Source organism: Ursus arctos, unplaced genomic scaffold, assembly GCF_023065955.2.
Source record: "Ursus arctos isolate Adak ecotype North America unplaced genomic scaffold, UrsArc2.0 scaffold_17, whole genome shotgun sequence".
Classification (NCBI taxonomy): domain Eukaryota; kingdom Metazoa; phylum Chordata; class Mammalia; order Carnivora; family Ursidae; genus Ursus; species Ursus arctos.
In genome coordinates, this window is record NW_026622841.1 from 50445369 (window position 1) to 50466891 (window position 21523).

Sequence of the window (21523 nt, forward strand, 5' to 3'; positions counted from 1 at the left end):
AATGAAATCTTAAGAAACAAAAAACACGTAATAAATGAAATAATGCTAATGAACTTTCCCAAGCATGTTGAGTTTGCATAATGACCGTTAAGATTTGCTAATATGAAAGCATAACCATTGGCATATCGTTACAGAGGTTTAACTAGTATACCTCTTCTCATTATACTGAAAATTTCTTTACAAATAGGTAAATTATTGGTTTCAAATCACTACAGTCCAAACAACACACAATTTCTGAATTTCCCAAAATCTGAAGCCATTGTCCTCACCATAACCTTGCTCCTTTCTCTCAGAATGTTTTGCTTTAGAAACAGCCACTGTATTTCACAGCTATTCACCCTTCAACATCTAAGAAATACACTACCTCTTAGGGAAATAGAGGGCTGCAACTTCAGGTTCTAGAGCCTTTAAGTCATCCAGGTAAATATCGTCAGGCCCCTGGTGCTGGCTTCTCTTGTGGACACCTATTTTCATAAGAAAAATGCATCAGACATAAGAACTTCAGCTGTTCTTCATTTACAACTCTTCAAGAAAACAAAGGTTTACAAACAGTAAGACCAACCATGATTCAAACCGCATTTTATTTTTAAAGATCTTCTTTATCTATTTGAGAGAGAGAATGAGCAAGAGAAAGAGAACATGAGGAGAGAAGGAGAAGCAGCCTCCCCCGCTGAGCAGGGAGCCCGACGTGGAGCTTGATGCCAGGACTCCGGGACCATGACCTAAGCAGAAGGCAGACGCCTAACTGACCGAACCACCCCGGCGTACCAACTTGCATTTTATTTTTAAAGGTGTCAATTAACCTTTTCCTTGTGTTGGTTCTCAAGCATCCATGCCAATGAAAGAGAAATTCGGTGTTACACACATAACAATCACACAATAAACACACGCTAACTTCTTTCATGTGCTGTTACATGAATAATCCTAGCCCCTGAATCATTAGATATCATGATAAAGTTTTCTTAAGAATATGAATAAGCATAACTGAACTGGATGAAATCACTGGCACTGAGAAAGAGGTCATTATTCTAAAACTGTAAGGGAAGGGTTGATAGAAACAGGACAGTCACATGGTGCCAAAGTATCACCAAGCATTACCTTCTGATTGCAAAAGGACAAATACCCTTTAAAATGGATAAATCTGGCAGACAACACCTTAAACAAGTGGTCACATTTAGAATCACTAGTAGTGGGACATTATGAGACACTATATAAAATACTCAATATACCCCAGAGGTAATCTTCAATTCAAAAAATAAACAATGTTGAACCCAAATCTAACTAAGCCTCTAGACCTGCACTGCCCACCATAGTAGGCTACCAGTGTCTGAGTCTGAAGTGAGGTGTATAAAATGTGTTAAAAAATGTGTAAAACACACACCAGATTTCTAAGATTTACTATAAAAAATCTAAAATATCTCAACTTTTATACTGATTACAGGTTAAAATTGTAATAGTTTAGACTGATTAGCTCAGAATATATTACAAAACTTAATTTCACCTTTTTTTTTTTTTTAAAGATTTAAAGTGACATATGCAGCTCACACTGCGTATCTATTGCGCAGTGTTGTTCTAGAGCCAACCTCCAGTTTAAGGAAACACGGGGATGTCACCTTGAAGAAAAAAAAAACTATCAGATACATCCAGAATGTGAGAAAGCATACCAGAGAATTGGCTGGGCTCTGGAAAAGGTCAGTATCATGAAAAGAAAAGAGGTGCACTGGTGTGTGTATAGGAGAGTGAGGGAGTATGTGTGTGGGCAGGGCTGTTCTAAATTAAAAAAAGGTTAAACTCAAGAACCAAATGCAACATGTGAGCCTTGATGAGATCTTGGTTTGGGGGAGGAAAAAACCCAGCTAAAAAGCTTTTCTTGGCACATGTGGGGAAACAGTATGAATTCTTCCAGATGACAATGGTCCTATGGTTGTGCAGACAACGTTCTTATTCTTCGAAGGTGTATCTTACAGTACTTAAAGGTGAAATGTCATAATGCTTGCGAACGGTTTTCAAATGGTTTCGAACAATAAAAAAACTATCTGTGTGAGTGGAGAGAGAAAGAGAGGAAGACAGCAAATATGTCTAAAATTTCATAATAAAAAGCTGGGGGGAGAAAGAATGAGGCCAAATGAACAGTAGAAATCACTCAGTGTTCCTATCTGGTCAGTTCTACACTACGTGCTAAGAATAGGGATCATCATTGCCCCCAGCGGTCACCACGTGGTAGGAATAGGGGTCATTATTTTCTAGACTAAAAACATTGACCCTGAAAACTGGATTTTCCTCCTTACCAGTTCTCAGAGCGAAACACATGGTTATGGGCCTTTGGCGGAAAAGGTGCTGTGCTATAAAGAGCAGGTACCAAGTTAAGCTGGGTCATCAGCTGGATGATCTCATTTGGCCACAAACACCCTCGACAGTCAAATTCTTTTATTATAAATAAGTTCTTTTTTTAAACTGAAATTCAATTTAATTAACATACAGTGTATTGTTAGTTTCAGAGGCAGAATTTAGTGATCCACATGAGTTGCATGTAACACCCAGTGCTCATTCCATCAAGCGCCCTCCTTAATGCCCATCACCCAGTCGCCCCATCCCCCACCCACTTCCTCTCCAGCAACACTGTTTATTTCCTATAGTTAAGAGTCTCTTATGGTTTGTCTCCCTCTGTTTTCGCCTTATTTTTCCTTCCCTTCCCCTATGTTCATCTGTTTTGTTTCTTAAACGCCACATGAGACTGAAATCATGTATATGTCTTTCTCTTGATTGACTAAATAAGTTATTTCCAAGTGACTCTGAAGGTCCATACCTGTAGTGGTTATTTATTAAAAGTCAGTTTGTGATTATTTAACCTTTGGTGTATTTTCAATTTTCAGATAAGGTTTTACGTCCCTAAAAAAATAGGGTCCCAGGCCAGTGTTCAGACAGTGAGTATGCTCTGGCTCTTACTGTACTAAAAAGTGTCAACGGGCAACTTTGTATTTTTAAATAGTAAGAATGTTCTGACTTATTAAACTTGTATTCGAAAAGTGAGAGAGAGCTGTTGGGCCAAGAGTTGCACCCAACCTTTTATGTTTTAGATGGCAATAATCAATGAAAGAAGAGAACACATACTAATAATAAGTGTACATTTATTTATATCCCATGTTACTGGGGAAAAAAGTACTTAATTTGGCCTCAACTAACCAGATGTTTCTGGTGGAAACATTTTTCTCTCATCCAACTTTTTGAATATAAAATTTCTTGGGGATTCCACTTCACTTCATTGGCATACTTTGTCAATAAAATGGTTAATTTTATGCATTAACTGATTTGAACATGCTAATTTTTTAAAAATAATGCCTCCCTAGGGTGTACTGAGGAGTAGTCGGGAGAGAGCAGAGTGGAAACTGCAGTGCAGTGGGGAAGCCGCGTTAAACACGCGATCCGAGCAGTGTGTGCCAGGTCCTGGTCAGGGAATCCAGATACAAAAGCAGCCATCACATATCATTTGAAACACTAACATCACTTATCATTTAAATTTACAGTACCTGATGCCAAATCAAACAGATGATTACCTTTCTTCTTTGATGGTGAGTCTACTTTCACTGCAGGTTTTGATTCTGAGGGGGCCTCCACTAATGACGGGTTAGGAAGGTGGTCTGCATCTAACATAGATGAAATCTGAGGTGGCTCCGGGGGAGGTTCGAGAAGTTCTGCAGCGGAAGTTGCACTGCTCATCTGCTTACACAGGGCTCTGGGTTTCGGTTTTACTATGGTACAGACTGTTTCTCCCATGGAAGCATCTTTTTCAACTTCACTTATGAGGTTGTCCTCACTGGGAATTACCCGAAAATGGGTATTTTCTGAAGGTGTAATTGTAGCTGTCCTAGGATGATGGTCAGATCTCTCTCTTTTGCTGACCTAAAAAAAAGTTTTAAAAAATTAAACTACCTTCAAAGGTATTTATTAAAATCTATTTCTTAAGCTGGAGGCAGGTAAATGTATTCCTTTTATTTATAACTTAGCACATTTGGTAAACATATGATTTTGTATGTGTGAGATAATTCATACTTAAGAAGTGGGAAAAACTTATCACTGCATTTTGTTCAGTATCATGATACTTACAAAAGAGTTCTATTTCAAACTGCTATACTATGAAGAGTTAAACACCGGAGAAGACTAAGGAAAAACCACAATTTTTAGATGCTAAGAGGGAGAATATTCATTTTCAGAGAGAAAACTTGAGTGCTATATGAAAACTTGGCCCTGCTTGGACTATACCTCAATGCTCTGTTAAAATAGCGTAAAAGTCGGGGCACCTGGGTGGCAGAGCGGTTAAGCGTCTGCCTTCGGCTCAGGGCGTGATCCCGGCGTTATGGGATCGAGCCCCATATCAGGCTCCTCTGCTATGAGCCTGCTTCCTCTCCCACTCCCCCTGCTTGTGTTCCCTCTCTCGCTGGCTGTCTCTATCTCTGTCAAATAAATAAAAAAAATCTTTAAAAAAAAAAATAGCGTAAAAGTGGGTAGTCAAGTCTCAATGCAAATCACACATATAAAGAAAATGTGTTAAAAAAAAAACTTAAGAGGGTCTAAATATTTTCTCTCTCAAGTAACGTATCTTTCCAATTCTTTCATTATGAGCTGGCAAAAAAGCTTTCATAAAATCAATTTTCTATTTAAAACCTAAGTGTGGAAATTCTCATTATTTACTCAATAGAAAGACAAAATAGTGCTGGATTCCTTCTGTTGCAGTTATGAAAAATGTTAACTTTAGATTTCCTCACGTGACCACATGAGGGCAGTACCATCATTTATATTCACATGTGCCGCCTCAGAAATCACCCCTCCCCCCTTCACTCAATGACAGACACGCCTCACAGGTTTTTAACTGGACATACTCCACAGGCAAGTAAACATTAGTACCTTGGTGGACTCTGGGAACCCACCCCACGTCCACTCCATGTGGGACTCAGATCTGAGCAGGCTCTCGGCTGGTTTCACCTCCAGCTCTGAATCACTCTTAGGACACACTGCCGCTGGGGAATAGGGGCTACAAACACATGACAAAGAAATGTGATGCCTTTTAAGTAGGGAAGGTCAGTCTTGCTGAGCTCGACAGATTAAAAGAAATATAAGTTTGAATATATCAACTTTATCCTGCCAATATAGACTCTACTGAAGGGAATATCAATTATTTCCTCCATTTGAGTTCTTAGGAATAATAAAAACACCACCAACCAATATCTATTGAGGACTTGCTGGGTTCTCTGTAAACGCTTTATATGCATTATCCCACTGATTCGCACAAGAATCAATGAGAAAGGTGATTTTACCTTTGAAATGCACAGAAAGATGGGTTAAATTAACATAATACATGAGAGAAACTGGATTTGAACACAGAACAAAGTGTTACTGCATGTTTCTTCACATTATCCACAGTTACAGTTAACAGTTAACACTAAGATTAGAAGAATTGTAGAGGGCCGAATTCTATGCTGACTATGCAGATGTACGCTGACCAGATACTGTGAGCGTAAGTCAGACCACGTTTAGGAACAAAATAATTTATTGAGAGGGAAGGAACATATTCATGTTACAAGTACATATTCATTCAGTTTTCCTGTATGAGAGAAATGGGAAATATTATTACTGTCCAATAACAGAAAAGCTATTTAATGTATCTTAAAGAAACTGAGAAATTTTGAAAATACTTACTTGTCTAAAGGGGACCAGTCTCCATCAGATAAGGGGTAGTGATCCCCAGAATGGAAGAGCAAAGGTTCCTTATATTCATCTTCCTTTAAGGAAGCATTTGAAGATCCTCTGTGAAAGGAAAAAAAGTCAGGAACAATGACATTATGTCAGCTTAAAAATATCCCCAAATCTACTGACACATGTTTAGACGATACAAATGAAGAAGGCCAAGTGATTAACAACTAATTCTCTTAAAAAGAAAATATGAAGGAGAAGGGGACTCACTAATGCCACCCACCATACACAACTGCAATTACGACTGAGGCAAGGGATAAACAGGAGACAGAAAAGATGTGATTAAAAATTCCCTTTTACAGCCCTTCAAGGTAATTGATTCAAAGGCTAGAAGAGGAAAACTAAGGCTTTATGTGTATTTCATTCAATCCTTACAAATCTGAGGCAGGACTATTCTATTTTAGCTATTAAATAATCAAGGATCCAGAGAAGTTTAGTAATTTGCCCAAAATCAAAGAGCTAGTAAGTGGCTGAATTCAAAACAAGTAAGCCCTTGTTCTTTCATTATACTCTCCTGTATATTACAGCAAATACAAGACTATGAGCTGAAGACGAGCTATGGTTCAAAAATTCAAAAATACCCTTAAAACTCTTTAAAAAACACAACTTATTTTTCTCTTTGTTTGGGTCAAGAATTACCTGAGAACTTCCTCCTTACTTAGAATCTATATGATATGGGGATATGAGAAAGATGATACAAAAATACGATAAATGCTTTTAAGGTTCATTCATACAGAGACCTCAGAACTACAGGAGAATGAACTAATGCTTATAATAAGGTTTTAATTAATTTACCCTTCGGTTTTCTTGAATTCGCACAGTTAATGTACTAACTTGCCATATAACCTTGAAAACATCCCTCAGAAGCACTGTGGGCCCCAGCTGTTCATCTTTAGTTGGGAATTTACCACTTGTCCTATTTGAGAGTCTATATGAGATTTAAGTAGTATATGTTGAGAGCTCTGCAAAGTATAAATAAAAGTACAAAGAAAACCTCTGAAAAGTGTAAAGCACTACACTTTCCAGTTTAAGAGCTTATTATAGAAAATTCTACATTCTACCAGGACAGATATTCTATATAAAATGAGAATATCTGTATGACTTAATTTGGTAGACTAAAAATAGAGGTAGAAGGGGCGCCTGGGTGGCTCAGTCGTTAGGCATCTGCCTTCGGCTCAGGACGTGATCCCAGGGTCCTGGGATTAAGCCCCACATCGGGCTCCCTGCTCCACTGGGAAGCCTGCTTCTTTCTCTCCCACTCCCCCTGCTTGTGTTCCCTCTCCCCCTGGCTGTCTCTGTCAAGTAAATAAATAATAAAAAAAAAATCTTAAAAAAAAATAGAGGTAGAAGTCAGTTTATTGACTCTAATATTGCCTTTCGTCCTTTATATCCTCACTGAACGTGCTCTGCTCTCCCACTAAGTCTGCCATGTCATGGTTTTTCCGCATAGCTGCATCTTCTAACTTAAGGTTTTCCTCTCTCTTCTTTCTCTCACAAGAATTAAACTCTGGAATAACACCTCATTCGAGGGGAGAGAAACATATACTTGAGAAAGGCAGACATCTAGGTAAAAATACCCTATTTCTTAAAAAATGAAACTCAAATGGTAAACACTGTAAAAAGGGAAAACCAGATGCTTATGAACAGTCCTTACTTGACAAATCTGAAAGCGTCAGACAGCCTGACCCATCATTATTCATGTATTTGAAAGCGGTTTGAAAAGTACAACGTAGAAGTCACAGAAACTTACTAAAAATATTTTTGAAACATATTTCACTGCAGTATAAAAGGTAAGCCCAGAAGAGTTCAGGAAAGCAAACTGGATTTAGTAAAATACTGAGAGAGGGAGGGAGAGAGCGAGCGAGATCAGGCACCATTAAGAATTTATAACCCCAGGGCTGCCTGGGTTGGCTCAGTTAAGCATCCACTTTCCGCTCAGGTCATGATCCCAGGGTCCTGGGATCAAGTCCCACATCGGGCTGCCTGCTCAGTGGGGAGCCTGCTTCTCCTTCTGCCTCTGTGTGCTCTCTCTCAAATAAATAAAATCTTTAAGAAAAAAAGAATTTACAACCCCAGGAAGATATGAAATGGTCTTCTCTGGGCATTTCCTGACAAAAATAAAGCCCATTAGTTTAGGCCTGTTAGGTGGTGGAAAAGGTTGATGTTGAGGTTCCCTTCATTCCTATGATTCATTAACTAGAAAGACTTCTAAAAACTTGCTAAGCATTTTTCAAAATGGCAGACATGCCTGAGAACATTCAACCAGCTTAGGTAGACCACAACCGATTAACATGTATTTACATGAGGACAAAAGGGAGTGTAGATACTGGAATGTGAAGACAACAGTATGAACACTGACTGTATCTTGATGTCAAGATACAGGACAAATACATACATTAACACTGAACAGCAGAGAATTTGCAGTAGGGTAAACAGTTTAACACCGAGTCAGGGCAGGAGGAAGTGGGAGGTTCAGCTGCCAAACTTCATACTGAGTATATATAATAAAGCAATTGAGCATTCACAGGTGCATCTCAACATGGCTTCAAATTTAATACCATTTTATAAACCAGTTATCTTTCCTACTCAAAAACCAAGAGAGGTTATATAATGTAAATACAACTGTCAAAACTCAACTGTATACTTGCACACTTAAGTTCTATGGATATTACTGTACATAAATTGTACCTCAATTTTTTAAAAGCAGGAAAAAAATCAAAAGGAAACTAAAATAGTGTGAATTATTTTATGGGGATAAATAAGAGGGACTAAATGAATTTTGTCTATTTAACTGGTGGTATGTCAGAGATAAATGGGGTTAACTACTATGACCGAAGATCACTAACTCTGTCAACATTGTTTATCCTCAGCCTTAGCACAGTTATTGGTCAATAAATTTCAGTATGGCTAATCTCAGGCTGCTTTTGGATCCAGGACATTTCCTATAAAAGCTGCCTCGTAATAGGACTGAAAGGAGCCCTGCAATGTTTCCCTACTGTGTCAGAAATGAAGGGGAGGGGGTGACTGGGTGGTTCAGTTGGTTAAGCGTCTGACTCTTGATCTCAGCTCAGGTCTCAATCTCAGGGTCATGAATTCAAGCCCCACTTTGGGCTCCACAATGGGCATGGAGCCTACTTAAAAAAAAAAAAGAAGAAAGAAAGAGAGAAAGAGAGAAAGAGAGAAAGAGAAGAAAGAGAAGAAAGAAAAAGAGAAGAAAGAGAAGAGAGAGAGAGAGAGAAAGAAAGAAAAAAGAAAAGAAAAGAAAAGAAAAAAAAGAAAAGAAAAGGTGGTGAAGGGGAGGAAAAGCAGGGAGCTGGCTGTAAGATTCCTATCACCACAGAAAACCATGTAGCGTTCTCTAGAAGCCAGTTATGGATCAGGAGATGAAGTATGTAGCCTCAGGGCAACAGATGCTGTATATAAAAAGTCTTAGACTCCCTGTCCTTAACTTCCAGATTTAAACACAACTCCTTTGGTAGATTAAAAGAAGAGATTCCTTTCTGATGCTGTGGTCTTAATTCTCCATTGTTAACGTTGCTGGGACTGTGCGAGACCACCATCTAATTTGACAGGTCACTTCCCTCCAAAAGACTACTTAGCCAGGTGCAATGTTTCTAATACATATACACACTAATTTATCTATCCACCTTCTGGAAGGACAAACAAGGCTCCCACGGTATATACAAGCCAAAGTCCATCCTTGAGGGAGAGACTCACTAGGTACAGTTTACACAAAGCTCGGTGTAGTTTAAAGCTCTCCAATTTTCACCAGTGGTTTTCTTACAGCTGTGCGATAGCAGGCCACTAAAGATTTCATCTTTCACCTGCCTCCTTCAAGGAGCCTCAATTAACCTTAACTCTATGATCAATGAAATTCTTGAAAAGTAAAGTGAATGGTATTTAAATAGAATGCTATTTACCAAAAAAAAAAAAAAAATAGAAACCAATTTTAGGGGGCACCTGGGTGGCTCAGTTGGTTAAGTGTCTGCCTTCAGCTCAGGTCATCATCTCAGGATCCTGGGATTGAGCCCAGAGTCAGGCTCCGTGCTCAGTGGGGAGTATGCGTCTCCCTAAGCCCCTCCACACCCCTCCCCCCACAAGCTCGTGCTTGCACACGCTCTCTCAAATAAATAAAATCTTTAAGAAAAAAAAAAAAAAACACAGTTTCAGGTATTTCTCTGGAAACAATTTCTTTCCTAAATGCAGGGGCCTGAGGAGGGGAAGAGAACTGAAAGCTGCAAACTCCCCAACCCTACCTAATTTCTAGGCTGCACAAGGGCAAAGCAGTTGACTTCACATTCTTTTTCTGATTCTTTAACCTGTTTAATATGTTGTTAATACTTTGACCCTAAATATCTCACCACCCCCAATTATTTTAGAATCTAGATGCTGAACTGGAAAGGGCCTTGCCAACCATGTAGTTCAATTCTCTTATTTCATAGATTAAGAAACAGGCCCAGGGGCGCCTGGGTGGGTCAGCCGGTTAAAAGTCTGACTCCTGATTCGGCTCAGGTCATAACCTCAGGGTCGTAAGATAGAGTCCAGTGTCGGGCCTTGCGCTCGGTGGGGAGTCTGCTTTTCTTCCCCTCCCTGCTCACTCTCAAATAAATAAATAAATCTTTAAAAAAAAAATTTTTTTTTTTTTTTAAAGAAACAAAGGTCCAGAAGAGTGTGATCAAGTAGCTGCTGTTCCACAACCAAAAACATAAGGGGCCTACCTTTCAGCTCAGCACTGATTTCAGTATACATCTGACCTGAATTCCCATGACTGCTACATTTTGTCCTTTTTTTAAAGTCCTCATTTCTGTTGGCTACATAATTAAGCAGAACCTGTTTTAGCGCAATTTTAGGAAAGAGTTCCTCCAGGTGGCAGTATCTATGATCCACGGTAATCTAAAGAAAAAACAAGCCACCGAGCTCCTGAAAATTATTACAATGCCCTAATTTACGTGCATTCTGACATGCCTGCTTTCCAAAAAAGCAATGTTCTGGCTTGGAGAGAGAGTGGGCAACCATTTGTAACTGTCGACCCAATCAGTACTCTGACAGATTTGGCTGATGCAGCCTTTTGCACGATTTGGAAAAGTGAGGCGGGCACTAGTATTTCTGTAATGCGTTCATTTACAACACTCATTTACAACATCTTGAGAATGATTCTTGTACATTTAGTAGGAAACTCTGCATGTGTTTTAGAAATGTTTTATCTTCCTAAATTGAAGCTGCAGGCTGTTCAAGAATTCTAAGTTTTGGGGCGCCTGGGTGGCTCAGTTGGTTAAGCTTCTGACTCTTGGTTTCGGCTCAGGTCATGATCTCGAGGTTATGGAATTAAGCCCCACGTTGGGCTCTATTCTCAGTGTGGAGTCAGCTTCTGATTCTCTCTACCTCTCCCTTGTGAGTTCGCTCTCAAATAAATAAAATCTTAAAAAATAATAATAATTCTAAGCTCTGCTCAATTACATTATGATAAAAGACACACACGAGGGGCGCCTGGGTGGCACGGCGGTTAAGCATCTGCCTTCGGCTCAGGGCTCAGGGCGTGATCCCAGCGTTATGGGATCGAGCCCCACATCAGGCTCCTCTGCTATGAGCCTGTTTCTTCCTCTCCCACTCCCCCTGCTTGTGTTCCCTCTCTCGCTGGCTGCCTCTATCTCTGTCAAATAAATAAACAAAATCTTAAAAAAAAATAAAAATAAAAAAGACACACACGAATAAACTTTGAGGGCAAAAGTGTTACTTCAGTGTCCTTTCTGGTGGATCCTGGAAGAACTGTAGGTAGAACTTTAGGGTCACTTGTGGGCAGCAAATTCTTGTCCAATGCTCGTCAGTGAAGTAAACCACCCTGCTGACACACATATGGTCCACCAGCGCCAGAGCAAAATCTCAGTGGAACAGATCTAAAATAACCTTTTAAAAATCAAAATCTTGAACAAAAAAATACTCTACCCCCAACTGTTACCTTTTAAATCCTAGGCACTGATGACTTGAAAAGTGGCATATTTTTTAAGTTCTTCTACTGATCTGGTAAAGAAGTAATCAAGATTTCTCACTTTAAAAAAAAAAAAAAAAAAAAGACAAAAATCCTCCTTTCCTCTTCAACTTACTAGGAATGTTCTGGTGATAAACTCTAAACAACAACTCTCAACTTCCCAGAAATAGATGAGATACCAAGATACTGAGTAAGGATATACACCCGACGTTGCCCAAAGGCCAAGTCACTAATTCAGATCTTCTTTGTAACTTATAATTGATTTGGCTTTAGGAAAACTACTGGCTGAAAACACACACACTGCTGGTCTGCTTCAAGTGGTATTTTAATACCATTGCAGGATGTCTGATGGCAAATTTTATAGAATAGCAAAAAGGGGGTCGCCTGGGTGGCCCAGTCGTTAGGTGTCTGCCTTCGGCTCAGGGCATGATCCCGGCATTCTGGGATCGAGCCCCACATCAGGCTCCTCCACTAGGAGCCTGCTTCTTCCTCTCCCACTCCCCCTGCTTGTGTTCCCTCTCTCGCTGGCTATCTCTGTCAAATAAATAAATAAAATCTTAAAAAAAAAAAAAATAGCAGAAAGGAAAAAAAATGCCTCTTCCACTGATACGACAATAAACTGTCATGGGGAAAAACAAGTCCAAACCTCACACTGTAGATCCATGTAAGAAACAACCACAACTAGCTTACCTGAGCTCTGCCCACAGTGTGCGCGCAAGCCCAGCACCTGCACAGAGAGCCCTACCTTGCTGACTGGGCCCCCTTGTCGTCATCAGAGCTCATTTCCACATCCACAGTACCCTCTGCAGCAGGAGAAGCAGTCTGGTCTTCCTTCTTACTGTCCTGTTTGCATTTCTTTCTCCTTCGTTTTTTCTTTTTCACAGAACTTGAAGTGAAAACCGTTTCTGTTTCCAAGATGTGTGAGATGTCTGAACTCTGAGATGGTCTTTCATTTCCACCAGATTTCACCAAAGGGGCATCAATATCTTTAAAGAACTGATCTTCAGTAGGAATTGGTGAGGTGGCAAGGTAAGCAGGGAGCTTTTCCTTAAAAAGAACATGATAAAAGAAAAGTTGTCCATGACAAAGTGGACAGTGAATAAAAAACAATGAACTCTTTGTGTATCTAAATTCACAGTGGTAGAAAGAATACACAGTCCCCAAAGTAAGTGAGTCACACTGAACGAAGTCACTGCCCACTCTACTCTGAATAGGTCTTTACCCTGGCACACACAAATAGTTCGTTTGGTCCACGTAACTGAATACATGTGAAGGAACAGATATACCAAATTAGCACAAACCCATGAAAATGGTAATTAAAGCACAGCCAATTAAATTCTCTGTAAACGGGAAGGTCAAAGCAACAGCAGCATTCCGAGGAGGCAGTACAAAGCACTCTGTCAAGAACTTACAAAGAACAGTAACAGGATAAAGCGGAAGGCGGAGATCAGGAACACCCCATCAGACGGGGGCAGCAGGACAGGTAAGTGAAGTGAGGGTCTACGGTAAAATTTATGTTTGCTAAATTAAAGCAAGGTGGAAGAAGGTGATTAAGAGAGACAAAACCCTGTTAACAAACAAAATCAGTGGATTTTAAAATTGTAATGTATGTAAGACAGCCTTTCAGGAATTCAAAAGAAGAAAGGCCCGACGATTAGAAATAATTAAACTCGTGGGGTGCCTGGGTGGCTCAGTTAAGCATCCCACTCTTGATTTCGGCTCAGGTCAGGATCTCAGGGTCCTGGGATTGAAACCTGTGTTGGGCTTCATGCTCAGTGGGGAGTCTGCTTGAGATTCTCTCTCCCTCCTCCTCTGTTCTGCTCCCCACCACTTGTGCGTGTGCTCTCTCTCTAAAGTAATCTTTAAACATGAAGAAAGAAGAAACAATTAAACTTGTAATTTAATACCAAATAAATGATCAAGTCTGCTGTTCAGAAAATTAACTTCTTAGTTACTGACTTCATCCCTTTGTATCATGGAGGAAACGGAAGGTATGTAATAGAGGTATAAATTAACCTCGAATAACTTAGAATACTCAAATTTTTACCTAACAGCCCTGAAAATGAGTGAGTTTCCATAATTGTTCTAAGTCAAGCTTTTTAATTTGGCTTTAGTAGACATATTACCCTGAAGGCAAAATTTCGTTTATCTAAACAAAATTTGTGTTCACCAGCAACACACACTTACAGAGAAACTGTAGTAACAGGGTATTATTCCTCATGCCCCCAGGGCACTCAAGTGACAGGCTGTGGTCTCTAACTTCTAGGGCCTTTTAATTCACTGGTCCTTGTTATAAATAAAGTTTACTGGTACTTTTTAAAAGCTGTTTTGTCCCTGGTGGCGTTTCCTAGTACTGTTATAGCACTGTCTGCAGTGTATGGGGGTGTATGCAGTGTCTGACAGTAAACCTCTGTCAGAACAAGAATGGTTAAACTGTGGTGCACCCACACTACGGATGATTGGGCAACTATTAAAAGGACAGGGGTACATCTAGAACTAGTGGCTTGAAAAGGAAGCTGACAACATACAGTTTAGATGAACAAAGTTTAACAGAAGCAAAAATGTAAATAAATGGAAGACAGATAGGTTTTGGTAACATTTACTCCCTTTAAAACTATAAACTCCTGGAAAGTTGGGGCATGTTATATTCATAGCATGTGACACTGAGTAGTAATTCCAATGCTGTTGGATGAATTAACTTTTTTTTTTTTTTGAGAGCACACTATTCTAAAGAAAATCTAAACAATTTGATGATACATGGAATAGGAAAGAGAGGCTGGAAAAGTTGACACTCTGCAAGTTAACCTTGCTAAGCAGAGTTATAAATGGAATCATCAGAACGGACCATGAGAATCAGGTAATGAACTACCAGTAACCCAGTCCTCTCACTTGTTGATTTATACAAAGCCTAATCATTCACTGTTCTGAAATACACATGATTTTAAGGAAGACATCAAAAATATTTTATTCTTGTGATAACTCATTTATTGTTTCACTCTGCTTTTTGCTTCAGTCTTTGATGAGGAAAAACTTCGTTTAGGCCAAGTAAACACAAATGAGGTAATATGAAAGTAATTAAGGTACTAGAAGAAATATCAGTCTGGAAAGATTCCCTTTCATAATCATACTTTGTAATGCTGCTTTACATACTGGTATCTAAATTGTTGGCTTCTCTCTAAAAATGATGAACAATCAATCTCATTCTGCACTGTTTATTTTTTGGTGACATTTTTCTGTGAATTTATGACATCCAACATGCAGTTCATCTTTAAAACCCCCAAAAGTAGTCCTGTATCTTTAATAACTTGAAGGTTATCATTTTTGCTGAGATTTTGTTCATTATAATAAAAGCTGCAATGAAGCCTCTTCTAAGACCCACACTAATTCCATCAAGAACAGCTTACCACCATTCACATCAGTAGATACATGGGGTGGGGGTGGGGGAGGGAACAAACTGTGCTCTCTTACTGAAAGAAGCCAAACATGCAATAATAATTTAAAAATATACAGGCCAATTAATTTAAATCTCCTGAGATCATAATAAACTAATTCTCAAGACTATTCAAGGTTAGAGATCCAACATCCCTAACCAAAATGGTACACACATTTTCCAGGTTTAAAGGTCACACATGTACAAACACAGCCTGCAGAGATATGCCTTCATTATTTAGGCGGAACTGAACGTATTCAAGTCAAGGTGTAAACTCTAACAGATACTAAATAAGAAAGCTCATTAAAGACAGAAAAAGTGCAAGTGCAAAGGCGTTCTACACGCTCTCTGTACCCTGACACTTGGTGAAGAGAAAAGTTCCTCACTCCTCTAAGCTCTTTCCTGACAGCTTAGTTTTTCGGCCTAAAACTAAAGCTTGTTTTACCTGTAACAATCACCTCTATGAACATGAAAACTGCTGAACATTTCTGCTTCGCGACAGGTCCTGGAGGCCTGAGTACAATGTGTAAAGTGGGTGTAACCCACTAGAACTTACATATTCCTCTTCAGTCTCCTCCACAAAGAAAGCTTCCCCATTGTCACCCAACTTCATGTGAAGATCCACTGCATCGCCATTGATCTCTATATCAATCTAAGAGGAGAAACAAAGTGTGATTTAGTATTAAAACTTTCCTTGAACCTAAACCAAGCCAAAGTGAGTACTGAGGTTCCTAGACTGAGTGTCCCAGAGAAACACCGCTACCTGCCCTACCGTCCTACCCTGAAAAACTAAACAGACCTGGGGAGGAAGGGGATGTTATATAAGAAGGGAAAGAAAATGTTTTATCATTTATTTTTAGGACATATAATATTTTACTTATTTAATTCCCCAAATGGCATAAAACGGGGAATATAATTGTCGAAAACCATGTGAGCACAGCCAGGCCTCACCTGGCATGGTTCAGACAAATAGAGATTTCAGTTACTGTGGAATGTTAACTGTAACTGCAGAAAAGCACAAACTTCACTGGCCGCTCTCCTGTCTACAAATCACTACATAAAAACAGATGCCCATCATGATCAGTAATCCATCACATCGCTGTTCAAAGTCTGCTGGTGACTAGTCGAAGCATATAGGTTATTCAGTTCAGGCACAGACAGCAAAGCTTATAGTTGTACTTGTCTCCTTGTCTCCCACTGATAAACCCAGGTGACATTTTATAAAAATGGATAATTAAGAGGAAATTGGAGAAGATGAAAGTGCAACCTAACCTAACAGAGTAATAAGACTGGAAGTAAAATTCAAACTGAGTGTCAACAGTTAGAGAAGAAATAGCTGACTGCAGGAATGGTGACCCTGCTGCCATTTGAAAGACTCAAGTGTGCAGCCAGAGGAACCTGGTGAAGGTGAGCTCACCCACACAAAGGAGGAAAGTGGTTGTGACAAAAGGATGAAGACGGCCCAGAGGAAGTGACACAGGAAAAACACTTCACAGTGAAGGAACTCGCAGACATACATCATGATATTTAATGTTTCAGCGATGAAAACCTGAAAGCTGATCCAGACTCAGAAAAGAGTACGATAATTTTCCAAGACAAAGAAAAGATGCTTGTTCCATATTAGGAGTTTTACATCAAGACAAGCACTGTTCAAACCAACTCATCTTGGTTAGTTATTTTACAAGAAATAGGACACTTTAGTTCTCCATGTTTCTAATGTTTTAAATTGCAGTGTACTAAACATCATTTTATTATTTTTCATTTTCTTATGCAATTGTAACAAATTTTTAAAAATTTTTTTAAATATATTAACATTTTATTTATTTCTTTCTTTATTGGCGGAGAGAGAGGCAGTGAGAGAGGGAACACAAGCAGGGGGAGTGGGAGAGGAAGAAGCAGGCTCCCAGCAGAGCAGAGAGCCCGATGCGGGGGCTCGATCCCAGAATGATGGGATCATGCCCTGAGCCGAAGGCATACACTTTACGACTGAGCCACCCAGGCACACCGGTAACAGAAATTTTTTAAGTTTTGACAAAAATTTATAAAAATCATGGGAAAATCCTAATTTTTCTCAGTTATTATTAAGTTTGTTTTGCCTGGTTTCAGCTTACCCATTTTAATGATCTGTACTACAATGCAAAGTAAGAACTGTGTACCTATGAAATATTAAATACTTATCATTTAAAAATAATGCAGTTGTTCATCTATTGACTATGAATAAATGCCTTTAAATACCTTATAATATTAAATGAATAATTTAAGATTTTTATTTATGTATCTGAGAGAGAGAAAGAGAGCACGCACGCAAGAATGAGCAGGGGAGGGGCAGAGGGAAAAGCACATTCCCCGTTGAGGAGGAAGCCTGACACAGGGCTTGATCCCAGGACCCTGAGATCATGACCTGAGCTGAAGGCAGATGCTTACCTGACTGAGCCACCCAGGTGCCCCCCAACTTTCAAAACTCTTACAGATAAACTTGTAAATTCCAGTTTTAGACTGGTTCAGGGGACATAAAAACTAAAATATATAGAAATATAAACAGAGCAGTCCACAACCTAAGTGTATTTAGCTTTGCAAGGCCCTTACAGTGGGAACAACTGCATGGTCTGCTGGGTTTTTCCCAGTGAGGACCAATTAATTATCCCTTCTGACACTGACTGCTGGGTCACATCAAGCCACCGAAAGTCATTAACTGACATATGTTGTCAAAATGCTTGTTATAAAAAGCCTATATGTAAGTAACATAACCACACTGCAGAGTAAGGAAGAAAACTAACCTAAGTGGAAAATGGTATTCTGACTAAGTATTTTAAGTCTAAAGACAAGAAGAACCAAAAACAAATATTGTAGTAATTTTTTTAAAAAATCACAGATATGGGTTACCAGTTCTGAAATTATTTTACATATATTCCAGGACTGAACAAGTAAACATTATATAATAAGAGGCATGTTTCTCACTGTCAGAGAAAGACGTCACAAATACCGGAGATGAGGAAGAACCTTCTGGTGATGGATTGGAATCAGTGGGAACTCATGATTTTTACAGACAGATGTAGGTACATGTATCTACATAGATTTTTCCGGCTCTGCCCACTGGGGCCTAGAAGCAATGACACCTCAGTTAGTAATGAGCACACATAGTGACTAGATTCTTTGTTTCTAGACACTATTCTCTAATAAGAGGAACCACTGTTCCTCAGAGAAATAAACTAATTAATTCCAGGGCTGAGGCAGGTAAAGTAGATTCTTCCGGAATATCTTATGGAGCCAGAAAGTAACAAAGTGCTCAAAAAATGACGGGAGCATTTCAAAAGGACTCAACTTGAAGGAGCTAACTACCAATTGCCAAATCTGGGACAATCTGATCAACTAAATAATGATAATAATGGATTATAACCCAGAGAGTAAATTAATATTCAGAAGTCCATATTGATGTAAATAAATAATTAACAGGAGAGAGCTCTTTGATACAGCAGAATTTCAATTAATAAACAGAGTAGGAAGGATGGAAACAGAAAATCATCTGGCAAACACCACCGTAATAATTGTTACAGGCAAAATTCATCAGTGTATGGTAAAATTCATGGGTGGAAATACGATGATAAACAGGGTATCTGCGCAGTCTTCAAGTTTTTCCCACAAATAAATTTACAGTGAAGAAACCTAACACACACCATTAACCAAGGGGTCAAAGTTAACATCACCAGTAATGAAAAACACGGCACCATGATGGGCCTCCTGAGATGATGCACTGACAGGGGCACACCCTCACTCTGTGTTATTCTTCCCCAAATGAGAAATCAGACAAACTCAAACTGAGGGACAATCTATGTAATAACCACCTATATAATAACCAATAACAATCTATGTAATAACCATCTGTACTCTTCGAAAGTCAAGGTTGTAAGGGAAGACAGAATGGTTAGAGAATGTAGGTGAAAGCAATGTGGGATCCTGGATAGGATCAAAAAGACAACAGCAGTGGGAAAACTGGCATACTCATTTTAATTTACTACTCCTTGTAAACTGGATTCTAAAACAACACTCACATCTATATAGTCATACTTCCTACCCTGCGGCTTAATCTTACTCAATATATATATATGACTGAGATGTTGAAACAGAACTGATTTGCTTTTTAGAAATACTGGTTGTAGGGGTGCTTGGGTGGCTCAGTCAGTTAAGCTGCCAACTCTTGATTTCAGCTCAGGTCATAATCAGTCGGGAGTCTGCTTGAGATTCTCTCTCTCCCTCCCTCCCACCCTCCAATAAATAAAATCTTAAAAAGAAAAGAAATACTGGCTATAGCAGACTTTGTTCTGGCATGCCATTCTTCAGGTAAGAATAGCTCTGGTGTGTCCTTTGGGGATCTATCCATCCTCTATTTCAGACCATCTATTTCAGGTGTGGCTTCAGAGTGAGGAGGTGAGACTGCTGACCATGCCAAGCCGATCAATATATTCCACCCCAGCTACAGGACCAGGGAGACTGACAAGTCTGTCAGGGAGACTAAACACTGATGCTTCTGTAGGAAGAAACAGCTCTCTTTCTACTCTGGTTGCTGAGTTCCGGGGAAGTAAGCTGGAGGTATTATGGCCATCTTGCACTAGAGAGCACACGCACAAAGAAGGCAGAGCTGAGAGGTGGGAGGAGACAAGAGTGCTGGCAACACCCTCAGACACTACATAAAGCCCTGATTAATTCAAATGCCCCTGAGCTTTAGTTATACAAGCCAATAAGTTCCCTTTTCTGCTTAAGCTAGTGCAAGGTGGATTTTTGTCACCCACAATGGAAACTTGCTGTCTAATACACAGCGTTATTTAACTTCGATAAGTAATCATTAGTTTCGTGTTAAACCAACAAAATTTCTATTTAAAAAATATCAACTGCAGGTTTACCTTCTGAAATTCAACTCTTGAGTTATAAATTATACTGGGAGTATTGGTGTTCTATCAAATAAGAACAAACGACGACAGTGGGAAAATTATTATACTGTATCTCCCTAACCAGAGGCTTAAAGGTGATTATGATTTCAAGTCTACTTCATTGGTGTCACCATAACTGGGATCTTAGTTTAAAATCAATGAATAACTTTCCCTAATCCAAAGTGACCTAAAATAAGAAATAGTTAATCCAAATATGCCTGAGTATCTCAAGGCAGACATGGTTTTGGTTTTACTGTCACAGGAAAGCTGTGTTTCGGTTAAATAGCCAAATTTCCTCCCAAACACATCCTCTGGATTTCTGGGATACTAGTGCAAAAGAAGTAATTTTCTCTTTTCCTGTGTCTCATGGATAGATTCCTATTAAAACCCAAGGGTGTGACAAGGTATTTTTAACACACCATTTGGGCAGCCTTGTACAGAAACTCTACTGTATCTACAGGCATACAGCATGTAGAAAGAGGTATGCTGTCTATCCAGACACCACTTACAGATACACAAATGCTTACATGTACAGCAGCCTGCAGATTCCATTCTGAAAGGCCAGAAGACTTAACCAATCTGCTGATCAAAAACTCAGATCACAGAAGAACAAACAAAAGTGCCACATAAGCCATTTTATGAATAGATCCTTGCACAGCTAATGGGAAATTTCAGTGCATAAACAGTTTGGTACAGATTCTCCCAGGGCAGATGAAGTCTGAAAGTACTATAGGTTAGTGTTACTGGCAAGAAATAAAAAATTCCAAGAAGCCTAATTGTGGCTGAACAGCGTTTTGCAATGGAAACTTTTCAAGTTACTAAATGAACTGCGTGACTGCTTTTCGTTTCCAAAGGGTGACTGAACAGAGGCCAGACCACACAAACCCTGCCACCCTGCAACATGGCTCTCCAGTGGAGAACTGATTTATAACACCTAGAAAAAAAGATGTGTTGGGGGGGGGGGGGGCGTGCAGGAAGGGAGAATATCTGGTGGTATGAAACCTATAAAAGTTTTCTTCCGTTCTCAAAACAACCGAAGTTTAATTAAAATAGAGAGAAATTTCTATTTTAAGGAGTGAGATCACCTATGTAAAATAGCCAACATCTGGAAATAGAGGTTTCCAACTTATGCCAGTGGTCCTCTAACACATAGTTCTGTGCCCCAATATGGTGTGGATCTTTCACTGTACTTTAAAATCCTGACAAAATCTCCCTATGTTGTTCAGGTGGATAATGTGGGGTAAGAGTAGAAGAGAAAAATACTACTAATAAAACCTGCAAGGTTTTATTACCAGCTCAGTGTTCTAACTTGATTGACATCAAATACATTAACGAGCCTTCCCATTTCTCCATTACTTGAAGGTGGAGGATGTAAGAAAAAGGAAAACCAACACAAATTATTTTCTTTCTGAATCAATCTTCCCCTAAATAAAT

General features: G+C 39.3%; 1 protein-coding gene across 5 annotated transcripts in view; it reads right to left on the reverse strand.

Annotated features, from left to right (window-relative positions):
- LPIN2 (lipin 2) overlaps window positions 1-21523 on the reverse strand; it is an 83232-nt gene that overhangs the window by 15717 nt on the left and 45992 nt on the right. For 3 of the 5 annotated variants that reach the window (XM_026496042.4, XM_044382870.3, XM_044382871.3), the window contains exons 3-8: window positions 15721-15816; window positions 12480-12781; window positions 5695-5802; window positions 4903-5029; window positions 3528-3900; window positions 365-464 (exon numbers count right to left, since the gene is read on the reverse strand). In XM_026496042.4, the coding sequence (XP_026351827.1) occupies window positions 365-464; window positions 3528-3900; window positions 4903-5029; window positions 5695-5802; window positions 12480-12781; window positions 15721-15816 (1106 nt within the window). The remainder of the gene's footprint in view (window positions 1-364; window positions 465-3527; window positions 3901-4902; window positions 5030-5694; window positions 5803-12479; window positions 12782-15720; window positions 15817-21523) is intronic. The other 2 variants (XM_048218591.1, XM_026496041.4) reach the window with 1 other exon arrangement.